Below are 25,710 nucleotides of genomic sequence, written 5' to 3'. Positions count from 1 at the left end.
GACACTTCTTAGAGTATCCGCAGACCACAAAGACTGTCTAGTGGGACTCAGCTGCTATCCTGGTATTAATAATACAATACAGTGCACTTAGGGCATAGACGATTCCCTCTGTATCCCAAATTCACAAGAATCAACATTAAATGAAAAGGAAAAATAGAGCACCTGAACTGATTATAACTACTTGTCATATGCGACTGTTAACTTCATAATAGTTTGGCCAAGCCTTCTAATAGACGTCTTGCTAGTAGCCACATCACATCTTGTGCCCACTATTTATAAGAAAGCTTCACTCATATTATGCTGCTGGCTAAATAGTCCCTAAGAAATTAATTTAGGTTTTAAAAAGACAGAAGATGCAAGTTGCAGTGCTATTCTCACCCCTCCCCCTACCCCCCATCCTCAATTTGAAAGCTCATCTGACCTGGAAATATTGAATCACAAAACACAGCCAATTTTCCAGCATCCACGGGCTGATGAACCAATATGTGGAGCATCAAACTGGCTTCTTCTTTTTAGCCATTTTGCTTTTAAAAACTCTCAGTCACAGAAGGGAAAAGGAAAAGCAAGGGCAAAAACCCCTCTATTTTTAATGTAAAAAATATCACTCTGAATTCTTTGTTTTTAAGAAAAACACACTGAAATATTTAAAGGTAATGGAGCATCGTGTGAAGAAAAACAACGTGTATGTGCACACGTTTGTGTGTCTGTATGAGAAAGAGTGAGGGGGGAGAGAGAACGAATATCACAAAGCAAATGTAGTAAAACGCAAACATTTGGGGAAAGTGGGTGATGTGTACCAGGCATTCTTTGTATTACTCCTGAAACTTTTCTGTACATCTGCAATTATGTCAATATAGAGAAAAATAAATACTTTAAAAAACGCACTCTGGATGAACGTAGCATGATGTATTCAACTTCCTTTTCATTCTGCTCTCTGACAATCCCGGGACATAATTAAGCAGATTAGATCGTAAAGGAAGTAGAGTCTTTGGTGAGCCCGTTCACAGGGTTGGTGGAGGTGGTGCGGGGTACAGCTCAGAGGTACCCCAAAGGAACAGGGGAACGGAGACGCAGAGAAGGGAGAGGGAGACGAGAAGAGACAGACTTCCTTAGCTCACTACGCTGCATCAGGGTTTAGAGGAGGTAATAGACTCTCCAGCAGAGAGGAGAAGCTAAGGAAGGAAAGGTGGGGGTGGGGTGGGGAAATAAACCACCCTCCAGCCTTTTCTCAATCCAGTGTTCACACGTGTAGTCTGCAGGTGCGTGGTGGGAGGCACTGTCAATTTCCTGAATGAGATACATTTCTTAATCTGCAGCAACATAAAGGGAATGAAAGAAAAACAGGGATTCTTTCAAATAAAACCTGCAAGGAACACTAAGGTTTGTTTCCCCCTCGGCCTGTTGTTATGTCCACAACTATTTCTGTCAACTACATGAGACAAGAGAGATAAGAAACACAGATAAAACTGTAGTTGTTTGATAGGGAAAAAAAATTGCAGAGTCATGCAGAAAATAACCATTCTTGCAGGAAAAAAATCATAAATTTCCCTGCTACTGAAAGAAAGCTAATCCAACTCTTGAATTTTTTACATTGTGATAAGTACTAATGGGTGTTATCTCCTTTTGTGTCTACAGTTGAGAAAATGCAAGGTGGCTTAAAAAGAACAGTAGTCAAAAATATCACACATCCAGGATGCTGTTACTCCGTTAGAACCGGAGTTTGCCCTGATACTTGTCTGATCCTTCCTTTGGTAGTGTGCAGACCAGGCCGAATGCCTCCCAGCTGTGTGGCTTAGCTGTGTGGCTTGCTTTCCTAGAAGCTTCAGAGACTGCCAAGCCCGGAACCCTCTTCTGAGAGGTTCCTTAAGGAAAGCTGGGCCATCCAGTTCGCAGCTCAGCTGACTGGACTCACCCATAGCCTTGCCCAAAGCCTTGCGCACTCTCCATGATGATGGCTATAGCCATCAGAGCTGCTCTGGAGGAGGGTCTGAATCTGAAGAAATGAGCTTGGCAATGGTCTGCCCCAGACATAGAGGGACAAAGAGACGTGACGATAAGCAGCATGCATGTCAGCAGAAACAAGTCAGCAGAAGCCACGAGATGAAGAGAAGATGAAAGCACAGAGAGAGGAGAGGTCACAGCATGATGGAGAGCAAGAGGTGGCTGTTTCTCCAGGGGCAGGTACCAGCGTGAAGATGGCGGTTGAGGTGGATGGCGGACAAACCAGAGCTCCTGCTGCATCCTGATGGACATTCAGTTTTTGTGAGGCCTGCCCGTGCAGCTTCTTAGACCGTCCACCTGTTCTTCCTTACGTCCCTGAGCAATCTCATCAAAGACCACCATTAACTGAGGAAACCTCACCATGTCTCCTTCCCCCCGAAAGATCTCCACGCCTGCTTCCTCATGGTGGCTCCTGTCCCTGTGACACAGTGCTCTCTGTCATTCTCAGTCATCTGTCTCTGTCCCCCTCACTTTGCCACCTGCCTCCTTCCTCAGTTGAGCATTTCTACTTCTCAAACTTTCTGAGCTTCTCTGAAGTGGCTATGTTCTAGAACGGAAACATATTTTTACTGATTGAAGTCAGTTTAGTTTTCCCGATTCCTCTTTACAAAGGCAGGCAGGAGAAATGCTCTTCTTCAGTGCTGTCCAGCAGAACATTCTGTGATGCTGGAAAGGTCTTCGCTCTGCCCTGTCCAGTACAGTGGCTACTAGACATGGGTGGGTATTGAGCACTTGAAATGTGGTACTGCTACTCGGGGAGCCAAGTTGTAATTTAGTTTAATTTTAATTAATTACAAATAAACTTTAAATAGCTACATGGGGCTAGTGGTTACCTTGTTGGACAGCACAACTTTATACTAATTTTCTTTAAAAAAAAAAAAGGGAAGGGAAGGGAAGGAATGGATTTTCCTGTTTTGTATTTATCCAGTCCTGGCCCAAATAAGTTAATTATTTTACTTCATAAATGTACAATTCTTAAACATTTACTGAAGAGGGCATAATATGTGGTTCAAAGGCTACCTACATCAACATCCTCTAGGGTTCTTTAAAATGCAGATTCATAGACCCCAGGACCCTGATTTTTAAAAAACGCACCAGGAATTTTGCTACCCCCCGCTGGGTGTGTGAACACCTCTCTACTGAACGTTCAGATAGCGAGGCCAGAGAGTCTTAAGCACCAATGCATTATATTTTGTTTGGAGTTCAGCTTTTTAAAAAATCTTTGTCTTATTTAATTAAAAGTCTTGAGCAATTTATGCATCCTACTGTTTACCTGGCAGCCTACTTTTAGGAAACTATTGCTTGATGACGGAGTCAAGCAGAAAGAGTCTACTACATTTTATTTTTCATTTTCATATAATACTTAAATAACGTTGATTAGCAAAGATAATATACCAGAAAGCAAGGAGGGGATCACCAAAATATGTATGGAGTTAACTTCTTTCACTTGAACCAAATACAGCTTTTCCATGCACCAGACAGATATTTGTATATTTATTATGAATTTAATAGGGTCTGAAAACCACTTGATTCATTGAAAAGAGATGTTCCATAATGAGCAGATACCATTTCAGGAAAATTATAAAACATCTGTCTAAAAGATTAGAGGCCATTCTTATCCCCTGTATTCAACAAAAGCAGAGCAGACAGAGCGACTGTGCACTTCCGGTCCCAATTTAGAACGACTGGAAAATTAAGCACAGCATGGGGGTGTATTTGGTATTGCTGTGCACAAATATAAGTGATACTAATGGATGTGATATTCAATATAGTTTCTGGCCTTTCCCTTGGGGAAAATTTCCCTGCGTTTCAGGCGCTCTCAGACTGTAGGGAAGTCCTATCCTTTAATGCTGATAAGAAGGGTGGGGACAACCTCTGCAGTCTGTAGTTTACTCATATCTTTAGAGGATAACACACTGTAGGAAGCACAGTATTTTGGTCATCCATTGGCTCTGTTTTTAAACTTAGGTGCATGTGGTTTTCGTTTCATTTGGTTACAAGACTCTGAAACCAAAATTGCTTTCTGCTGCAAAGAAAAATTGCTTCTCATTAGCTTTTCCAGTAAGGCCAGTTTATGCAAATCCAGAATTATTAACTAAATAACTGAAGTGACCTTAGTATACAAGTTTAGAAACAATTTGGCATTGTGGTATAAGAGAAAGACTAGGACTTGAAATGCTCCTGTCTTCTCAGTCCTCCATCACTTCAAAACCAGAAGTGGTACAATGCATTTTCCACACTTACCTCTGTGTAACTCGCCAAAGAGAGGTGGTTAAAATGCTAGATTACAGTCTTAGCCTCTTTGACCCCTCAGCCTCTTCCCTCTTCCTCTCCTTCCCAATCCCTCTGGGCTTTACAAAGAATTGAGACATTTGAGGAAACCTCAAGATGCCACAGCCTGCTCCAAACTGTTAATTAATTCATCAACAACAAAATCAAAATCTAGGGAATTATATATTTACTTTATGAATACCCTTGTTTATGTAGACTTTTGGCTCTATAATATCTACAATATAGACACTGATATTCAGCTATTGATCAGCATCAGCTCCACTGTGCAGGATTATTAGGCCAATACATAGGCTATGTTATTTAATCACGAAGATGAACCCATTTGATTAAAATAAAACCCTACAAAGGTGAAAAATTAAAATGATTTTTTTGGCTGACTTATAGAAAACTCTTAAAATCTAGCTTCCGTGCAGTTTTTCTGAGAAAAAAAAAATTTAGATGTTTCCTCAATATAATGTTGAATCAAACTGAGATACTTGGATTTCAAAGAAAACAATAAAGGCAATAATAATATCAAAGCTTTAAAAGTTTTTGTGAAAATGACAAAATTCATAGAAAACATATTTGTAGTATTATTAGATAATTCTAGAGGAAGAGGTTCTAGATATACCCTTGAATCTAGTTTAAAAAACATACTACAAAGGAAAAAAACCTTTGTAAAGGCTTTTGAATACTGATGACTGCAGTTCTGAGCAGCTCTTTAAAATCTCTTTTCACTTAGCAATTTTTGAGACCTTATGGGCAACGCTTCTGTCCAGTGAGCCTGATTTGATTTACACGGAAACGCTGACTTGAAACACGTTTTAGCAGTTTTGACTGGCCAAGCTCAGGTCAGAGAGATCTCAAAAGAGCAGAGAAGAAAGAACACAGGCCTGCAGTGGAAATTCAGGCTGGCTTGTGTGTATGTGTGTATGAGGCAGCAGCACAAATAAAGTCCACTTTTTGTTTTGTTCTACTGAATTGGCTAAGGGATTTATAAAGCCAGGGGCTCTCATTATGGTAATGCAGGTTAAATACTTTAAAAAGCACCTGCTGCAACCCTCATGAATGGAAACCATTCTCAGAACCAGGAGATAACTGGTCAGAAACTCAGCCCCACTCTTTGACCAACTGAAGTGAGACTGCAAATGCTACTTAGCGAATAAAGTTGTGCTTCCAGGTAAACGTTTTATCCAACAGGGAGAAATAGCCAGAAGAACGAAGAATCTTACTCTTAGGTATGAAATAGCAAGTGTACTAGTAACATTTCCGGGCAGGCATTTATACACCATCTTTTATCAATGTGGGACTCTTTTCCCCATTCATAAATCACCACCATACTCCTGAGAGGCCCCAACTGACGCCCACACACTGAGCGCACGCAAAAGCGAAGTCCAAAGGTACTGTCTAATCACTCACAAGACAATGTGGACATTTAATCTGCTGACAGTTCAGCCTTTTAACATATTTCAAATTAAGACAGAGAGGAAGGAAAAGGAGCCCCTGCGATGCTGTCTGTATTTCTCAATTCACAGGAACATTTAATTACTGAACAGCCACACAAACAAGTAACAATATGGGCTAGCAAATAAAAAGCCTTCCCCATAAAAAGTTGGTTCTCTATTTGCGTCAGAGTTATGTTGCATTAAACAAAAAGATATATATATATATATATATATATATATATAGAGAGAGAGAGAGAGAGAGAGAGAGAGAGAGAGAGAGAGGCATAAACTTCCAAAAAACCCAGACATTTCCAACTGGCAATAAAGACACAGCCTTTTCAGAAGCTGCCGTCTTATGCTTGTTTCTGTAAAGCCTGTGTCATGACCGAGACAGGCCCACATGCTTGGAGATGGTCTCATTTAGGTTCTGCTTCCCATCTGCAGAATAGCAGAGGTCAAAGAATTGAATAGGAAAAAAAGAAGAGCTTTACCACGATCAGGTCTGTTACTGGGGGCCACGCAGGAATGAGCAATGGGTGAAGAGGCCCACACAGCCACGAAGCTAGACTAGGGAGCTCATGTCCCTTCCAAAGGAGGCAGCCACAGTTCCGTTACACACACACACTTTTGGCAGGAATGTGAGTGCCGTGTTGCCAGAGTTGCTGCTTTTTTGAGAAAAGCCGGAAACACAGATTTTGTGTAAAATCTCTCCATTTTAAAACGAGAGCAACCAAGGAAAAAAACTGTGTGGGCCACACAAAGCAGCTCTGTGGCTTAGATATCCTCCGAGGTTAACCATCTTCTAACTTCAATGAAGAATGAGTGAGTAGTGAAACGATTTGCTTATGACGAAAAGGGTTTGCTTGTGACTACGTAAATAAAGTACCGTTTTGGTTAGAATCTAGTAAGTGCCTAAAAATATATGGAAATGACTGACAGCATGCTGCCTCCCTAAAATCTGTAATGAATGCCATAACGAGCATAAGAGATTCATAAGATTCTTAGGAAAAAATAAATCTGAAATATTTCATTTGAAAGATCGACTCAATGTCTTTTCACAATTACTTTCCAAGTAAAGTAGGTCATCTTACCTGTGCTCTCTTGAGAATGCTGTGCGCATCAGTGCTTGCTATTTGATAGACTTTTGCCATAACTATTGTTTTTCCCAAAGGCCCGCACGCTTTCTCCGGCTTCTGGTTGCAATCTTACATTTGGGACGGTAAAAATAGAAGACACTGTGGACAGAATGAGAAGTTTTCATTTATAAACTTATAGGTGTATTTATAATCTTTTCTTTCAAAAAAAAATGGAGGTTGAGATGCAGTGCTGGACGCCCAGCACATGAAACATCATGGTATGTGTTGGTCTTTGAAATGTCAAGTTGTCACAGCCACAGCCACACACACACACACACACACACACACACACACACACACACACTCATACAGATTTACACACACATATGACAGGACAGTCTGCCTTCCCCTCCAAACCACAGCTCAGTTGATCTCTCATTTTTTCTCTGATCTAGAGCAATGAGCTTGAATTTGGAAATGACATATTTTGCCCTTTTGTTTTTGGCTGCATTGGGTCTTTGTTGTTGCACACGGGCTTTTCTCTTTTGTGGTGAGGGGGGCTACTCTTCGTTGAGGTGTGCTGGCTTCTCACTGCAGTGACTTCTCTTGTTGTAGAGCTCAGGCTCTAGGTGGGTGGGCTTCAATAGTTGTGGCACGTGGGCTCAGTATTTGTGGCTCCAGGGCTCTAGAGCGCAGGCTCAGTAGTTGCAGCACACAGGGGCTTAGTTGTTCCGCAGCATGTGAGATCTTCCCGGACCAGGGCTTGAACTCGTGTCCCTGCATTGGCAGGCGGATTCTTAACCACTGCACCACCAGGAAAGTCCTCCCCTTTCTTTGTGTCATTCTTTCATTCATTCTTCACAGAAACATTTATTGAGCCTCACACTGTCCTAGGCTTTCAGAATCTTGTAGTGTGCAAATCAGAATGAAAAGATACCCTGTTTTTTGTAGATTCCATTTAGGGGAGACAGGTGATAAACACTTAGACAAATATATCAACTAGTTGTAAGTGTTATGAAGAAAAATAAAGCAGAGAAGAGAAGCAGGAAGTGATGGGGTGGAAACAGGTCAGGGAAGGCTTCCCAGATAAGGTATATTTGAGCAGAGACCCAAAAAAGGTGAGAGGACAAGTCATGCATGTATCTGGAGGAAGAGTACGGACAATCTGAAGAAAGAGGAAACAGTAAAGCCGCTCCAAGGAGCAAAAGGAGAAGCAGGCAAAACAGTGAGGAGGCTACTGTAAAAATACAGGTGAAAGAAGATGGTGAGTGACATGGGGTGAGAGATGGCAGTGGAGAAGTGAGGATGGTCTATTGATCTATTTTGAAGGTCATGCCAACAGAGTCTATGGAAGAAATGGGTTTGGGTATGACAAAAGGAGAAGTCAAGGGTAACTTCCACCAACTGGAAGAGTGACATTGCCATTTATTAACACGGTGAAGACTACAAAATGAGTAAAGATAAAGGAGTTCAGTTTGGTAATATGAAGTTGGAGACGCCTACTAGATGTCCAGATGGAGATGTTAAGTAGTCGGCTGGGATATGCAAGTCTGGTGTCAGGGAGGATGGGACTGGAGACTGAAATCTGGAAGCTGTCAGTGTACACAGATGATATCTAAATCACGAGATTCAGTGAGATCATCTAGACTCTCAGGAGCATATGCAGATAGGAGGATCTGAGGATTAAGCCCCAGGGCACTCTAAGAGTGAGAGGTCTGGCAGATGAGAAATCTGCAAAGGAGCATGAAAAGGAATGTTTAGGGAGGCAAGAGGAAAACGTCCTGACCTGGAATCCAAGTGAAGGAAATGTTACTAGGAGGGGATGGTGGTCAATTGTGCTGAATTATGCTGATGGATCAAGATGAGGGCTGGGGAAAGACCAACGGATAGAGGTAACACCAGCAGCTGTGGAGTCTTGGGTGCAAAAGCTCGGTTCAAGAGGACTCTAGAGAGAATGGGAGTCTAGGAACTGGAGCAGCAAATGTACTTGAACAGGGTGTGTTTTACTTTTAAAAAGATGGCACGGAGCTCCATTAATGGCATAAGGCTGCTTTAGGATAACATATAGGACATATATAGGAATAAGTAAGAAACTCTACCCACATTAGAGCTGGAAAGGTCCTTAGGGATCACTGTGTCTCTAAATGAGAAACTGGAAACCCACATAGACTAAGCCACTTGTCCAAAGCTGCCCAGCTAGTTAACAGCAGAGCCGAAGCTAGAATGCAGGTGGTCTGATTCCCAGTTCAGTGCTCTTCACAATGCACCAATTTGTTGGCCTTCTTTTACTGCAGATCTGAGTTTTGTGAATTAGCAAATGAATGTAATAAAAATCAAGGACTCTGCGCTATGAAGTGTATTTTGTTCATTTACTTTGACAAGGGTAGTTCAGCTTCAATAATTTATGTAACTTGATAGTATACACAGGAGAATGCCCTGTGGTGTACTTGGGGAAAGTAATGAATTTCTTCTAAATCAGCCCTCCATTTGCCTCCCTGCAATTAAATCTTTGTGAAGAAGTGGGGCAAGGCTGTTGGGGTTTTGGGATAGAGGAAGAATGACAGGGTGCCACTAGAATTAGCCAGCTTTAAGTGCAAGAGCCCCAGGTAACTGTACCATAATCCTTGCTTGATGAATCTATAACTCCTGCTTCAGTGGCACACTAATACATTACTTCTACCTTTTGGTATTATGTAAACTGGGCAGGTTTTAAGGACTAGTACAATAAAGAAAGATATTATATTGTTATATGTTCTTCCAAAGCAAATAACCGTCTGGCAATCAGCATGTAACTTCATTTTTATAAGAATTCATGGAATGACTGCAGTGCTGTGTGTAACCAAGGTTCTAATAACACTGGATACTCTTCTAGAAAGGTCTGGTATATTAAAGTAGGCCAAGAAGGCTGGAGCCCACTTTGAACTTATTTTTGTTACCGTCTTCTCCTTTTAACCTGGGTTTGCTTTCCTTGCAACAGTGTTTTCCCTTTGTGGACATTCTTTAAAAAAAAAAAAAAAAAAAAGCCATGACCCACCTTTAAGAATGTGACTGCTATGGACTTAGTGGTGTCCCTCCAAAATTCATATGCTGAAGCCTTAAGCCCCCATGTGATAGTTTTCCAAGATGGGGCCTCTGGGAAGTAATCAGGGTTAGGTGAAGTCATGAGGGTGTGACCCTTAGGATACGATTAGTGTCTGTATACGAAAAGGAAGAGGGGGTGGGGGGAGAGGTGTCACTGTTTCTCTCTCTGCCAGGTGAGGATACAGGGGGGTGGCTATCAAATCAGGAGCACTGATCTTGCCGACACCTTGATCTTGGACGTCCCAGCCTTGAGAACTGTGAGAAATAAATGTTGTTTAAGCCCCAGGCTATGTTATTCTGTTATTGCAGCCTGAACAGACTTTGTATTAATGTGAGGCTCCTGAAACTGATTAATAGAAAGCATGACTTGGTTGCAAAAACAATCCATTTATTGGTCCTGCAACACTTCTCTTCAGATGGACCTCTTTCCAAATCTCCTTGAAAAGGAAGCATATGAGGTTACTGGCATTGCTGCTGCCGCTGCCGCCACCCGCCAGGTGGTGAACTTCTACTAGACTCCATACTAACGTCAAATTTAATTTTAAGAATTTCAAGGACTCCTAAATACAGTCTGCAGAATATTAACCTAGATAACAGAGTCACCAGAACCCATCATTTCACCTAAAAAAAGCCAGTTCCCAAAGTCTCCAGAGCCTAGGAATTCTTTGTTTGGTAAACATGTTTACAAGGACTACCACGTCGTTGGAAATGGAAATGACTGTGGTATCTGACACTGGGATTGTCCTTTCTTGCGACTGGATTTATGCTTCATAATGATTATCTACTAGACACAGAAATAGCCGTTCTGTAACTCAAAATTGTTACCGGAGGCATTTAGCAGAATCTTGCTTTAAAAATGTCATGATTTTTCATCTTTATTCTCCCCCCTTCAAAAGGTTTCACTGCCCCTGGTGTTTAACGTTATGCAAAGACGTGTTTCTGCCGACGAGTATCGCCTTATGGTTATGCTTCTGCAAATAGCCTGCTGTGAGCTGATAAAGGGATTAATGCAGCCAAAATTCTTAATCTGTGAAATTACAAATTAAATTCTCATATTAAAAATACCACCCTGAGGTATTTTTTGTGGTGTTAATTCCCCTCTGGTGCTCTGCATACATTGTGCTCATTAATGACGGGGACAAGGCTGTCTCCGTGGGCAGCCTGCTGCTGAGTGATAATGTGTAGGCATTTACTTACTGATAGAAACTGGATTGAACCACCGGCTGACAAACTAAGGGGCAAGCGGGTAATAAGGCCATATTAACAGCAAAGTACTACTACAGAATTCAGAACTCACAGGCCATCGAAATCCTGGCTGAAACTCAATCATCAAGTCAGATGGGACTGAGATGTCACCAAGGAGAAGTGAGTGATATCAAGTTACAAGTTATACTAAATGGGAAAACAAACCACATGTTTGAGTTTGATGAGCCAGAAACTAGTGAGTTCACTGGCATCATTTCTTTTTTCAATATGGGGCGATGTGTCATCAACTCATTATTTTTCTATAGGGATTTTGTCTTTTTTTTTTTTTTAATAAGGAGAGCTGTAGTAATGGTCAGTGGGTAGACTCTTAGAAAGGAAGTACGGAAGAATATGGGATAGATATGGGCTTGGAATATATGAAATACTTAAGAAGATTTCCAGACATGGGGGAGTAGTAGGTTAACATATCTATAGTTTCTTTAGAGCAAAAAAAGTAATTAGGATTAAATATGAGATATCAGAAAAGATTTAGGGTAGGAATACCCAAGAGTTGTTACTTGGGACTTACTTCCAAAATAAAAGGTTATTGTTGTTGAGGAGACTCCAATGCTATCGTGGGGGGAAAAAGGTCTAAGAGAATAAAGAAATAACTTTTGCATATATCTATGCTAAGTGATGTATACCCAAGGATTAATAATATTATAAATATCCATCTATATCTGTAGTATATTAATTTTTAAGGCAATAAGAAAAGAGTATGAGAAGAAATATCTCTCATTGGCATTTGGAAAGAAGGTATCACCATTGAACAAAAGTGTTCTTATTGCAATAGAGTTTGCAAAATTTCAGAAGAATTTTGTTTCACACTTTGGAAGAAAGATGAGATCCTTCCAGTCATAAATCCTTCCCCAAATATTTAAAATGTAATTCAAAAAGGCTGTGTAAATATGAACACTTTTGTAAAAACAAAACAAAAACCCACCCAGGAATGTGTTTTGTTTTAAGAGATCCAGAGAAGAGCTCTGTATGAATACCAAGAGCATTTGTAGTTAAAATGAATTACATGTCTTCAATTCTTACGCATCAATTCAGTGCATTAGCCAATTGTCAACTCTGTTCATCAGCTCACTGCATAGCAGCCCTTTTTAAGGTTATTGTTATACCCAAGATGGTCTCTGAGAATCAAACAGAAATGAATCATTTCTACTCTGTGTACTGCAGCCAGTTAAAAAATACTGTATGCATAAGGCACTAAATATGTAAATCACATTTTCCTTTTCCTTTATGACAGCTCAGATCATTTTTTTGGACACACACATAATCAAATACAAAGACATGCAGCTGCTGACTGCAGAGCAGAGATAGCAAAAAAGGAATCCATTTTCTTCCTGTGTCTGGTAAGCTAGCAATTGAATGGCAGGATTGCACTAACTATATACACAGGAACCCGCTCCCCCCATTCTCCCTCATTCTCTCTCTCTCTCTCCACACACACACAGAAAGCACATACAAACATACATAATATTAGAGATGCACATATAAACATGTGAATCTCTCTACATGGATGTTACACATATACACTAAAATCACGTCCCTGCTTCCACTGGACGTTTCGAATCTGTCATACTCACTATCAGTCAGTTCCCATAGCCGTGGCGGCAGGTCACTAAAATACTCGTGGCTCAAGGCGGCCTGTGCTGATAGTCTGTTCTTTGGGGAACACTGTAGGAGCTTGGAAGCCAGATCCTCTGCGTGATTCACATAGCTGAGCCTGAAAACACAAGCAACAAAGAGAGAAATCAGAACAAACAAGAAAATCCACTAAGTAGGATTATGTCCTAAGACATAAGGCTCACCTAATTTTTCTGGACTCATTTATTCCTGGCCAAGAAAACAAGTTAAATTGCCTGCTGAAAATAAAAAGCAGAATTCACATTCGTTTCTACAGTATCCCCCTTACTGTAAATCAGCTTTTACTCTTGATATCCTCATTGATTTAACATATTTCTATTATAAGCAAAGGGTTGATATTTTCAGGATAGAATTAGGTCCCAAGGTAGAAAATTTCAGAAGATAATTAATCAAATAGTTGCCAGAATTTGTTCATAGAAGATATGTACTGCATACACATCTGGATACATTTATAGGGAAATTAATACAAAATAACCAGGAGAATTAAAATAAATCTGCCATTAAATTCTACAGTTACTAAAGTTAGTTTTTCCTCTAAGAATTTACATTTTCTCACATTGAACAAAAAATTATTGGAATACGTACCCTTTCAAGTATTAACAATCATAATATTAACATGCAGGTTAACAAAGGGGATAAGCTTAAACCATATGGGACTGAATCAATTCAAGATGACCTTTAAAACAACAGTAGAGAGAACATATGTGTCTCAAGATTACCAAAAAAGCAGAGGAGTAAAATCTTCCATGTGGTACAACTTTCAAATGGGTAGCAGACCACACTGCCCAGCCCAGCCTTGTTTTTCGTGGAATCTCTATTTCCCTGCTCAGGGCAATCAAACCCAGATAGCTAACATAAAAATGATAATAAGTCTTCCTAATAATGACTACCATTTATGAGTAGTTGAACATGTGCCAAGCACTCTTCCAGGCACTTTTCACATATTCTCATATTTGCTGTTCGGACAAGGTAACTCTGTTTCCACCCAACAGCAGAGGGTGCTCAGTGGAAGTCAGAGAGGGTAATGGGTTGCTCAATCAGCAGGCTGAGTGGATTCAAACACACCCAGAACTAGCTGACTCTAACGTGGTTTGCATGTGCCAGGCTCTGAAATTATTCCTAAAGGCTTTTTTACCCACAGATTCCTGAGTTTCCACAACAAGATGCAGGAAGTACAGTGACTCTGAGGCAGCATGTGAAGAGGCAGAATGTGGGTATTCTTTCAAAAGCCTTGAGCTACAAAACATGCAGTTAGCCAATAAACATCTTTTCTCAGTGCCCAACAATTCTCTCCTTTTCCCTCCTCAAGCAGCTCTTTAGTGTTGATTTAAAATTATTACGGTGCTGGGGTTGGGGGGCAGGGGATGGATTGGGAGTGAGGAAGAAGAAAGGAGGTCATGAATTTGGACAGAGGAAGAGAAAAGGAGAAAAGCACAGAAACATATTACTCCGAAGATACAATCTAAGAGAACTTATCTCTAAATTGTCATAGCTGAAGGTCTCACGGATGGGTTCTGTGTCTGGCTGCCACAACGGCGGTTTTTAAAAAACTGATCAGTGTCTTGGTTTTAAACGTCTCTACCTGGCAAAGAGAAATCTGTCTACAGGAAAAGGAGGCATTCTTAAAATTCTGGGTTTTTTTTTTCTTTCTTTTAATTGGGTCCGGGGCCATCCAAATTATTTCTTCCTCTTCCTAAGACTCTTTCACTATTAAAAAATTTTCATTAATATGTTTCTAAATATCAAATGCAAAGTTTGAGATAGGCAGACTTCATGGTAAAAACTGCACTTATAGTGAATATACAGTTTATATGCAATCATGGTGAACCATACATTAGTATCTACTTAATACAGCTTTGATAAAACACAACAACACTGCCAGACTGAGACTAGATCTGAGTTTTAGGCCTTACTCTGTTAAAGGGTGATGAGCCACATTATGTCAGCAGTCCTTCCAGCTCCAACGAGCTGTGAATCATCCCTGAGGCATGGTTTCACTATTTTGAAGAATTATAAATTAAGTTGTATCCGTTTTTGCAGTCGATTGCTAACCACATTTAGATTTAAAGCATATATACCTAAATATAAGGAATTAACCAAGAAGACATTTCCCCTCCCCCAAATTAACTAAACTTGTTAATAATGTTAATAAAATAATCAACTGCTTATTTTTGCTATTCATTTTATACATAAACATCTGCATTATCATATAAAATTTTAATTTAGAAATGCTATGTCCCCATTTGTATTTTAAGAACCTCTTTATTCCAACTCTCCACATGCGTTTTCAACATCAGAATCTTCATCATTACCAGGAGCACTTTTTGAGTCCATCTAAGTGGTTTGAGATATGATACTTTTGGGAAATCTTATTTGAAAGTTTTATCCCAATCCAAAAGTTCACTTTATCAGAATGTTAGAATGACTGTGGTTGTTTTCAGCCTCCCATCGTGATGGTAGACTTTAAAATCTTTCCTTGTAATTCCCCCGAGTTTTGCTTTATATATTGTAAAGCTGGGTAATTAAATGCTTAACAGTCTATCACTGTTAGCTCTTCCTGGTAAACTTAGTCTTTAATCCTTCTGTGGTGACTTTCTTTATCTTTAATAAAGCTTTCTGTGCTAAAGTTCATTTTTTCTGATTAATTTAATGACCTCAGCTTTCTTTTGTTTCGTATTTGCCTAGCATACCGTTTGTCACCCTTTTAATATTTCACATTCATAATTTTAAGGTGTCTTTCATAAATATTTCATAGCTGTGTTTAATGTTTATCCAATTAAACAATCCCTGTCTTCTATGGAGAAAATTTAGTTCATTTATATATGTCATGATTACTGATATATTTGGAATTACTGTTACCATTTTAATTTTGCATCCTATTTTGTCCTGCTTTATCTTTTTTCCTCTTTTCCTGCCATCTTTCTAAAAAAATAATTATTTATTTATTTATTTATTTTATTTTTGGCTGTATTAGGTTTTAGTTGTGGCACTTGGGATCTTCGTTGTGATGCGTGGACTTCTCTCTAGCTGTGGCGTTTGGGTTTCCTCTCTTCAGCTGTAGCATACGGGCTCCAGAGAGCGTGGGCTCTGTAGTTGGTGGTACACGGGCTCTCTAGTTGAGGCACTTGGGCTCAGTAGTTGTGGTAAGCAGGCTTAGTTGTCCTGCGGCATTTGGGATCTTAGTTCCCTGACCAGGGATCAAACCCATGTCCCCTGCATTGGAAGGCAGATTCTTTATCACTGGACCACCAGGGAAGTCCCTCCCTGCCCTCTTTTGGATTGAATTTTAAAATTCAACATTTTCTGTCTTCTATTTTAGAAGTTATACATTCTATTTCCATGTTACTCTTTTTCTTTTTCTATTTGTATTTCAATATTTATTTCAATATTTAAACTCTAGCACTAAGTTTTTACAAGCTGGTGTACAGTGACAAATTGTTTCTCCCAAAGAACTATAATCATATAATCCAGATAGTATAAATGTATGATTGAGGTAACATCAATATACAGCACCATTTTACCAATTACATAATAAGACAAATTATCAAGTATACAAATATTAAGTTATACACCTCAACAGGAATAGAAAATATTAGATGTCTGCTCAATTTGTCAGTAGAAACAAATTTCTTTTTTCATAAGATTGGGAGAGAAGAAAAAAAATTCACACTTCTGACAATAATAGTCAGCAAATACTTCCAACAAACACTGGAAAAAATTAAAGGATTTTCAGAAATTTTGATTCAGAATTATTTACGCTACAACAACAAATCATGTCTACCATTAAAAAAAATTGACTAAAGTGCATTATTTCATATGTCCTACATGAGACAAACACAGTGTTTTGCCAAAAATACTTAATAGCTCACTCCCACCTTTTTCAGGTCTTCTCTTTTAAGTTGCACCCTAAACTGCAAACATTAAATTAATTTTAAGACATTTTTGTCTGGAAACACTAAAGATATGTGCTTCTGTACAATGTGGACTTTCCATGAACTTTACAAGCAGAGATTTGTGATCTTCAAAATGGAAGTTTTCATAACAGTATGAAATGAGATTTATAGAAAGACATTACAAAACTCATCATAAGACTTGGTCAAAAGCCGACAAAATCTATGGTTACACTAATCTGATGTGCACTGTTTTAAATATGGGAGATACAGACATAAAGTAACAGGCAAGTAGCCACATAGGCCCTACCAGCAATGTTTGAAATGACTCAGGGTATAAACCACAGGGGATAGTTCCTGGAGTTTAATTATGTATGATATTAAAAACATACGAGTATTGTGCTGGGTATTTTGGCACCCAATCTCTCTAAATGTCTTATATATTGATAAGATGCTGGGATGGGAATAGATTTGAAGAAGACTTATAACCCAGTACTGTATGGTTTCAGGAAAGGTCAATTGATCAAAATGGTAAGTATGTGTTAAATGCTGAAGAGCAAGAATCTTCTGCTAAGTTTCCAAACAGGCTGACCATAGTCCAAACACAGAGGCTGCAATTCTGCTGAGCTCGAGGCCTGATAAAACTGCTATCACTGCCCCTGTGGCAGCTTCATTAGACGTATCATTCAACAAGTCTACCTGCTGCCTAATATAGACGATAAGTTGGGTCCTGTCTAAAGTTCCATTTCAAAGGAACTTAAGGCATCAGGTAGGCCAGCTTTATTGACTGCAACAATAGTTTCTATGGCTACTGGTATCTAGGAAGTGCAGCTGGATTTTAGGACAATATGTCTTCACATGCAAAAGCTGCTTGCTTTTAAAATCTCCACTCCACTTTTGTCTCATGAACTGCATGTCTCATGTCTGCATCTTTGTATTTCATTCCACTTTCAATCAATGCTAAGACAACAAGCATTAGAGCTCTCCCCAAACCTGCAACACGCTTCTTCAGGAAACTTCCTTTTTACGAGAGGTAACCAGTCATCCACAGTCTGGTTGGATGGCGGTGCGTCACCATCCTTTGGCCTGCCCAGAACCCAATGCCTTTGCTCCACAAAAGCAGTATTGTAAGTTGCTTCACATATTCTTACCATTATGGTAATGTCACACTTTTTAAGTTCCTCCATAAATCTGTTAAACTCACACTGGTTGGACTGTTCTGTGTATGACTTCACAAAAGTTGGTCGCTTCATTTGAGCCATAGTGATTTAGGCTAAAAAAAACACTCAATAGGATTATAAAACAATTAAAATTTTTGTATATAGAACACAGAAGTGATATAAAGAATGACGTAAGGAAACTGACGTCTACTTCAATATACTGCAGTTGAAGTTCTCAGTGCTTTGCGTATGAGGCTGGGAGCAACGGGAAATGAATGGTCCTCCTGGCAATCAGCACACCTGTCATCTAGCGCCGAGGCCATAGGTTTAGCACACCTAGGTCAGAACTACTGCAACGTGCTTTCCTGGTTTTAATTCAGTCCTCCTGTGTCCCAGTTAAGCCCTCTGATGGACCATCTTAGTGAAACAGTAATGAATTTCTATAGCTCACTTGTCTGTTTAGAGGTCATGCTGTGTTACTGGCAACAACCTTCACTGCCCTCCAGAAACTTAAAAAATATGTGACCAAGAACACCACAGAACTGCCCAATCTGCAGCCAGCGAGGTCCTCTTTAGGGGTTGGTTTAGTGTTTTTATTTGTTTCAAGATTTTTTTTTCTTGATGTGGACCATTTTTAAAGTCTTTATTGAATTTGTTACAATATTGCTTCTGGTTTTTTGGCTGAGAGGCATGTGGGATCCCAGCACCCCGACCAGGGATTGGACCCGCACCCTCCTGCATTGGAAGGCGAAGTCTTAAGCACTGGACTGCCAGGGAAGTCCTGGTTTAACGTTTTTAATACCATCACGGATATCAGAAGAAACTTCCACACTTCGTATACTTTCACCCTTAGTTCTCCAAGTACATGGCTCCTTAAATTTTTAACTATTTAAAGTTCAAAGTTACATTTTCTCTTTACCCTCCTGCCAAACAATAAAAGAATAGGAACATCTGAATTCTGATGACACTAGTCCCATCTCTCATGTTATACTGTCTAATGTTTTATTTCCACTCTCTACATTTTATCAGGACACACATTAAACACTGTTATGGTTTATTAATATTTAGATTTACCCATGTTTATCACTTATTTAATCACCTTTTTTTTTCATGTTTCAGACTTTCCTTCCTAGATTACTTTTTTGTATCTGAAATACAAACTTGGGAAGTTCTTTCTATGACTAAAGAGCTTGGTGGCAAGTTCTCTCAGTTTTGTTTTCATATAGAATAACAGTTGGCTGGAGATATAATTCCAGGTTCAAACCATTTCCCCTTAACTCAGAAGATATCATTACACAGGCTTCTCTTGTTGCCTGTTAGCTATTCTCTTCCTCCTCAGAGTTCTGCACTTTGCGACGTATGGGCTTCTTTTGATTTAACCTGCTTGGTATTCATAGTGTTCCCTGAATTTGAAGTTTCATGTCTTTCATCAACTCTGGAAGAAGATCTCAGCTGTTACTTTTAGAATAATGCCTTTGCTCAATTCTCTCTCTTCCTTAATTTTGTAACTCCAATGTAATGCCGTCATTAAATTTTCCATGTCTTCACTTGTTCTTTCATATTTTCCATCTGTTAGTCCGTCTGTTCTCCGTTCTGAGTAATTACTTCAGAACCATCTTCCAGCTCAACTAACTTTCTAATCAGGTGCATCTAATATGCTGTTCTCCCTATTCATTTTGTTCTTATGTGTTCTTTTAATATCTGACAGATTTGCATTTTCAACTTTAATGGTTTCCCATTCAAGTTTTTAATTTGATCTCTTATTTCTTTACAATACTTGAAATATAGTTATGTTCTATGCCTGATAATTCCCAATATCTGAAGTTCTGGGTGAGGAGGATGAGTCCAGTTTTGTTGCTTTTGCTACTGACCCTCACTCACAGTGACTTTTTTCACGTTTTACAACATTCTGGGCTCATGCTTGGCTTTGATAGTATGTGGAAATCCTGAGGTGCCTGGGTTCAGAATATGTTTCTCTATAGGAATTTTCTTTTGCTTCTGCCAGGAGCCCTGGAGCTCTCTCAACACCTAGGTACTCTGAGTTCTTTCTGTTGGCTTCTGAGACCAAGTGAGTTATGTAAATTTAAACCTAAACTTGCAGAATTCTCAGGGGAGTCTTTTTCATCCCCATTCAGAGACAAGGCCAACACAAACAATTGTCCTTGCAGTCTCTCTTTGCTGGATGCAGATTTTTTTTTTTTTTTTTTGGAGCCAGCCCATTACTGACTGAAGTGCTTTGAGGGTCTTGACTCTCTGTGAGGAATCTCAACTCCTATGCCCTTCTAACTTTCTCAGGCCCGAAGCCTCGTTTCCCGACCCCCAGGTAGCTCCACTTTCCTGTTTTAGCAACACCTCCAGGGCAGCTGCAACTTTAGCACTTACTTACCATTCTGTTTTTTTCATTCTTGGCCCCTTGGAAATTTCAATTAATTTCTTCTTGCTTCAGCTATGCATATGCATTTGAATGGATGTGCTTGTATTTCATCCAGCATTTTAGGTGATTTTTAGTGGCAGCAGATGAGATCTTTCCCCTCGCCCCTACAGATATATATTTATAATCTCCATAATCTAATTAGCTAGTGTAAAATCATCTGTACTTATAATTTTTAGGTCTTTCTCCCTGGAATAATCACTAAATTGGTGGTGTTGTCTTCCCTTTTTTTTTTTTTAACTAACTCTTTTAGGTTACCTCTATTAAGCCTCAAAAACTAGCTAATTGAAGTTATTTCAGGCTAATGTTCTTTCACAATTCAACTTTATAGATGACTCTCAAATGTGTTATCCTAAATGAAAAAAGCCAAAGGCTACACATTATATAATTTTATTTAGATGACATTCTGAAAAAGGCAAAATTATAGAAACAGAGAAGTGATCAGTGATTGTCTAAGGCTGGGGGGTAGGAGAGGTTAAGAAAGGGGCACCAGAGAATTTTTTCAAATGACTCTACATCTTGATCAAGGGGAATGGAGATCAGGCCATCTAGAGATATGAAAGGGCAGGGGGACTTGTCAAGGAAATTCAGCAAAGGGAGCAGTTTGTAGAGATGGGGTGTTGCAGGTTTTTCACAAGGAACATTCAGATATCAGGGGTGGAGGCTGGCCTCCTGTGAGTGACTGACACAGGGACTTCTGTGTCCCAGGGAAGCCCTGATTCCTCAAGGGATGTCCCAGCAAATGAGGAGATGCAACTGCCAACGGTGAGGCACTCCTATGGATTTCAGTGCTGGTGCCAAGTGACTGAGTAGGAGTCTGCCTCAGGCTGTCAGAACTGTACCTGTTAGCTCACAGGGTAAGCTCAGCCAGCTCTATGTTCCTAGAGGGGCACATAAACTGGGAAGGGTATGTGGGACAGAAACTGTCATGTTCATTCCATATTCATTTTTTAAAAAAGATGTTAAGATGTTATTTGTTGCTTGTGGAAACCCCCTGGGAAAAAACTTAAGGAATTTGAAAATTACAAATCTGGATGACAAAGAAGAGAAACTACATCTACTGAATTCGGAGGATGTTTGTGAAGAGAATCTTATGAATAACTTTGAAACAGATGCTTTTAATACAGTTGAAAATAAAATCATTCTGCTATTCTAATCATAACAAATTTTCATCCTTCTCCTAGTCCTTATCCAAGCAACACACACACACACACACACACCTTCTTTACCTAAGTTAAGAAAAAAGATATGAAAAAATATAGCATGAATAGCAAAAACCATCTTTACACCCTGACTATAGAGCAGGATATTTTCTTTATTCTTTGTGCAGGTCAGTTTTTTGCACCTCAGAAATGAGGAAGATGGAACGGACGGTCGCTAAGGGTTGTCTAGCTCTAACATTTCATCTCCCCTGACCTAGGAAGAACCTGAGTGTGAACTGGAGGCAGGGAGGGTGAGCACAGCCATGCTGGCCTGCCACTGCTCACCCACCACAACTTTCCCCTCTGCCATCAAGGCAATGATCCAACCGTGCCTCTCACCTCTCTTCCCTCAACTGTCATCTAACTGCTTTAAAGGCTCACCAAAGTTTCTAAGCCATCTTGAAAAAAGCAAAGCAAATCCAGAGTCTTTTGCCACACTAAGGAAGACTATCAACATTGGGTAGAGAAAATTGAAAGTAGAGGATGAAAACAATGGTGCAAGAAAGAGGAAAAACTGGGTGATGGCAAGGCAAAGAGGGCTATTTCCTATAAGGCACGGTTCTTGGTAGTGTTGGGACACAGCATTTGTTGAATGACTGAGTGTTTGCTTGAGAACTGACTATTAATTTCATACTTACAGAGGTTTTACCTTACCTAAGGCACATAAATTTAAAAAGTAAACAATCATTTTGGGGTAAAAATATCTTAAGGTCAAATTCTGGTCCTTAAGGAACACCTTCAAAGTATTCATGCCTCAGAGGACGACTTTTTTTTTTTTTTGAAGTGGGAAGGAAATTCATCCTTGGCTTTTTAAAGTTACTTTATAAACTGATACTGCAAGGTTTTTTTGTTTGTATTTTCCTGTTGTAGTTCCAAAAGACTCCCTCAGTTTTAAAACTGATGATACATCTGCTCGTAGAACAACTAAAACAAATTACATTTTGTTCCTAAGAGTTGACTTCTAAATATGTCTATAAAAATCTTCACTGGGATTTATAAACATTTTAGCTCATGAAAGCTGGATATAAAGAGTAGAGGTGTAGGAGATTTAATTTAGTTATTAAAGTATTCAATGCAGATACTGATTTCCATATAAAGACTTAAAAGGAAATTAAAAAAAAAAAAAGAACAAAAAGTTCTAGAATATTTCTCACTTGCATCCTATGATGGGAAAGAATGACCTACACTGTGGGCCTATGTCTGAAGTATAAGACTGTGCTTCGCCTCACAGAGCTGGACATGGAGCAACCTGGGGTGAATGATGGGGAGGGTCTCTGTATCCATGCTGTACTCACTGTCACTTGCCACAGAGCTAAGCCAAACGGACTGGGTCCTTTCATTTGATAGTGCACATCTTGTCTCTGCGCCAAAGATGCCAACATGGGCACTGGCCGCTGGATCAGACAACAATTGATCTCTTGAAAATGATTTGTGAAGAAGCCCACACACGCGTAAAAACAAGTCTGACTGTTTCCTCCACTGTACTGACCAGAACTGTCAGATACAGCTCTCTTTCTTGTCTATACGTCAAAAGCTAAATGTGCAGTTAGTCACCTTCTTGTCAAAGTTCTGACTTAGAGGGAAGACTGCGCTCATAAAACCACTCTGATTTTTCAAAAAGTGACTTCTTTTTAAAAAAGAGGCTTGAATTTATTCATTTGCAAACAGGGGCCGGTAACTGGCCAAGCAGAAGATGAAGGGAATTCCTGACACTGGAATAAGCTCTTGGGGAAAATAAAGACTAATAAAAGGAAAGATTTAGGTCTGTGCAGTGAATCTCAAGTCCAGGTGCCGGGCTGTGCAATGAAATGAGAGGCAAGACTCTGAGGTATATTAATAATGAAGACAGAGTTAACACTGAGATTTTCTTTGTCAATGCACTGCTGTTAAAAAAAAATTAATGATGGATACCCGACTATCTGAGGACTACAAAACTTGTACCATTCTTCCCTATTTTCTGTGCAAACTTCTTTGGTCAAGGGAAATAATTCCTGGAAATACTTGTTTTCCAGACTTTCAGGAAAGAAAAGAAGTGAATATGAAATTTTGGGGTGCCTCAGGTATTAGGAGACACAGTAAACTCAATTTAAGAAAAACAAAGGGCAATCTATTAATATCTCATTTATATCAGATTTGACAACATACACAGTCATTTCATATCATATATGTGTGTATATATGTGTGTGTGTGTGTGTGTGTGTGTGCGTATTCATTTGTCCTGAGATGTAAGTATGGTGGAAATCATTCTTTTTTGTATGATGGAAAAGAGATGTAGATGTTATTAGCATATCAATAGTAATACTAATAGCTAATATAGATACTAGTGCCATTTAATGAAATGGAAGGACAAAGCAGGAAGGCAAACTGAACGTAGTTGACTGGTGGTCATTCTTGAGGAAAGGAGAGGTAGGAGAGAGAATTTCCCATTTGTTCCCACAGATTAGCAGTCTTCAGAATCCTTGTTGCACACTAAGATAGGAAAGACGTTTTGACCATGGACTCCATATTTCAATTTTAAGCACCAATTATGCATTTTTTTTTCAGGTTATGCAGAAAGTTTCCATCTTCTGTGTTGATCAGTTACTTGTTCTCACAAAGTAATCGGAAGGTGCTGCCTTTATATGTTTTTAAATGTGAGCCCAGAATCCACTGAAGCTTTTTGAAAGGTTTTAAAGTCAGAGTATTATGTTTCCAAATATTAAAGTGAGTAGATATGACAAATTTTAAAGTACTTAACACACTCAGACTATGCTTGGCATCAAAATGACATGATCTTAGAAAGAGTTCCAAGTATTGCTTTCCAAAATATTTTTGCTAAAGTATGACTATTTTTTTAAAACAGAAACCACTTTCCCCCCTCATTGTTAAAGTATTGCCTTTATCTTGAAAGGATAAATTAAGTGTGGATATGCTTTTAAAAATCTGCTTGGGAGCACTGATCATAAAAAGACTGAGGACTATTTGTTCTCTCTGTGAAAGAAGAATGTATAACTAACTTTTGCAGCTCTCAAGTGTTTTGCCATGAGCAAAATTCTGTGTGTACAAAACTTTAATGCTTTATCCATTATCAGGAATTTCAAATATTCTACTATATTGTAAAATTCGAATTTTTACACAATTAGCAACATCATGATATCCTGTAGTACTTTGTCATTTGGGGTTGTAACCTTTTTGCTGCAATTGCTTGCATATGCAGTAAAAGAATATATTACCTTGGAATAAATGCGTAATGAATAACTGAGTGAATTTGAATTATCTAATCTAATACATCATTTAAAGATTCTAGTTAGAGTACATCTCCATTGGTGGTTCTACTTGCGTTTTTTTCACAAAGCCTTGTATTTTTTAAAATTAAAGACTATATTTACTGTTGGAAAAAAAAATCAATGAGAGTCCTCCCCTCAAGGTAAACAGATAACATTTTTATATTAGTTTCCATAAATAGGTTGTGTTTTGTTGTGCATAGAAAATTGTTCAATTCTCATTCATTGACTCTAGCTAAACTGTTTAATGACACAGTCTCCCTGGAAGACACTCATTCCCATAATGGTCAACTTACTTGATTGTTAAAATGCTATATAATGATAGTGCTACTTGTAGAGTGCTCTACAGTCTACAAGGTGCTTTCACACATATTATTTTATTTGAACCAGATAATCAAAGGGCCATACTTACAAAATGGAAAGTATCCAGATTTCTGACTCTTTAGTGTCCATTACATGTCATGCCAAAGACTTATTGTATGTCTGTGTATATATACATATACATATACACATCTAGATAATGTATATACACACACACACAGACACCAAGCTGTATGTTACTCAGTTTGTAAAGGGATTATTGGATTACTTTAAAATTCTTCTTAAGGACACCTTACATGTTTCTGTATTTCTCTCTCTTCCTTTAATTCTGAACCCTATTGTTATAGAGACTATTCTTTCTATATTCTTTTTAACACTTCCAGTGCCCTGTATTAAATAAAGACAACAGGGAGAGTCCAGCCTTAATGTGAACAAGATGAATAATCCCCAAAGCCAGCCACACTAATCTGCTCTGCTGGGTCTTTCCTTCAGATCTAACCCGTACTCAACACATAGTTGCCCTCGCAGAAAACTCTATCTGGTGGAAAAGTACAGAAAGAGCTGTAGAGCCCTCAGCAGGGTGTGAATGAATTGAGTTTTTGAAAACACTAGCACTGACACTCTTAAAAGTATTAGAAACTGCCAAAAATGAGCCAGAAAAAAGGAAAACA

The 25,710-nt window shown here is 39.1% G+C and overlaps 1 protein-coding gene across 1 annotated transcript in view; it reads right to left on the bottom strand.

Annotated features, from left to right (window-relative positions):
• The window catches only part of CDK14 (cyclin dependent kinase 14), a 534,565-nt gene that overhangs the window by 80,021 nt on the left and 428,834 nt on the right, over positions 1 to 25,710 (bottom strand). Inside the window, exons 13-14 of the mRNA XM_057732871.1 lie at positions 12,712 to 12,851; positions 6,809 to 6,952 (exon numbers count right to left, since the gene is read on the bottom strand). Of these exons, the coding sequence (XP_057588854.1) occupies positions 6,837 to 6,952; positions 12,712 to 12,851 (256 nt within the window). The 3' untranslated portion in view covers positions 6,809 to 6,836. The remainder of the gene's footprint in view (positions 1 to 6,808; positions 6,953 to 12,711; positions 12,852 to 25,710) is intronic.

Source organism: Hippopotamus amphibius, chromosome 4, assembly GCF_030028045.1.
Source record: "Hippopotamus amphibius kiboko isolate mHipAmp2 chromosome 4, mHipAmp2.hap2, whole genome shotgun sequence".
Classification (NCBI taxonomy): domain Eukaryota; kingdom Metazoa; phylum Chordata; class Mammalia; order Artiodactyla; family Hippopotamidae; genus Hippopotamus; species Hippopotamus amphibius.
Note: the sequence above shows the minus strand (reverse complement) of the source record. Positions and strands in the feature narration are given on the sequence as shown.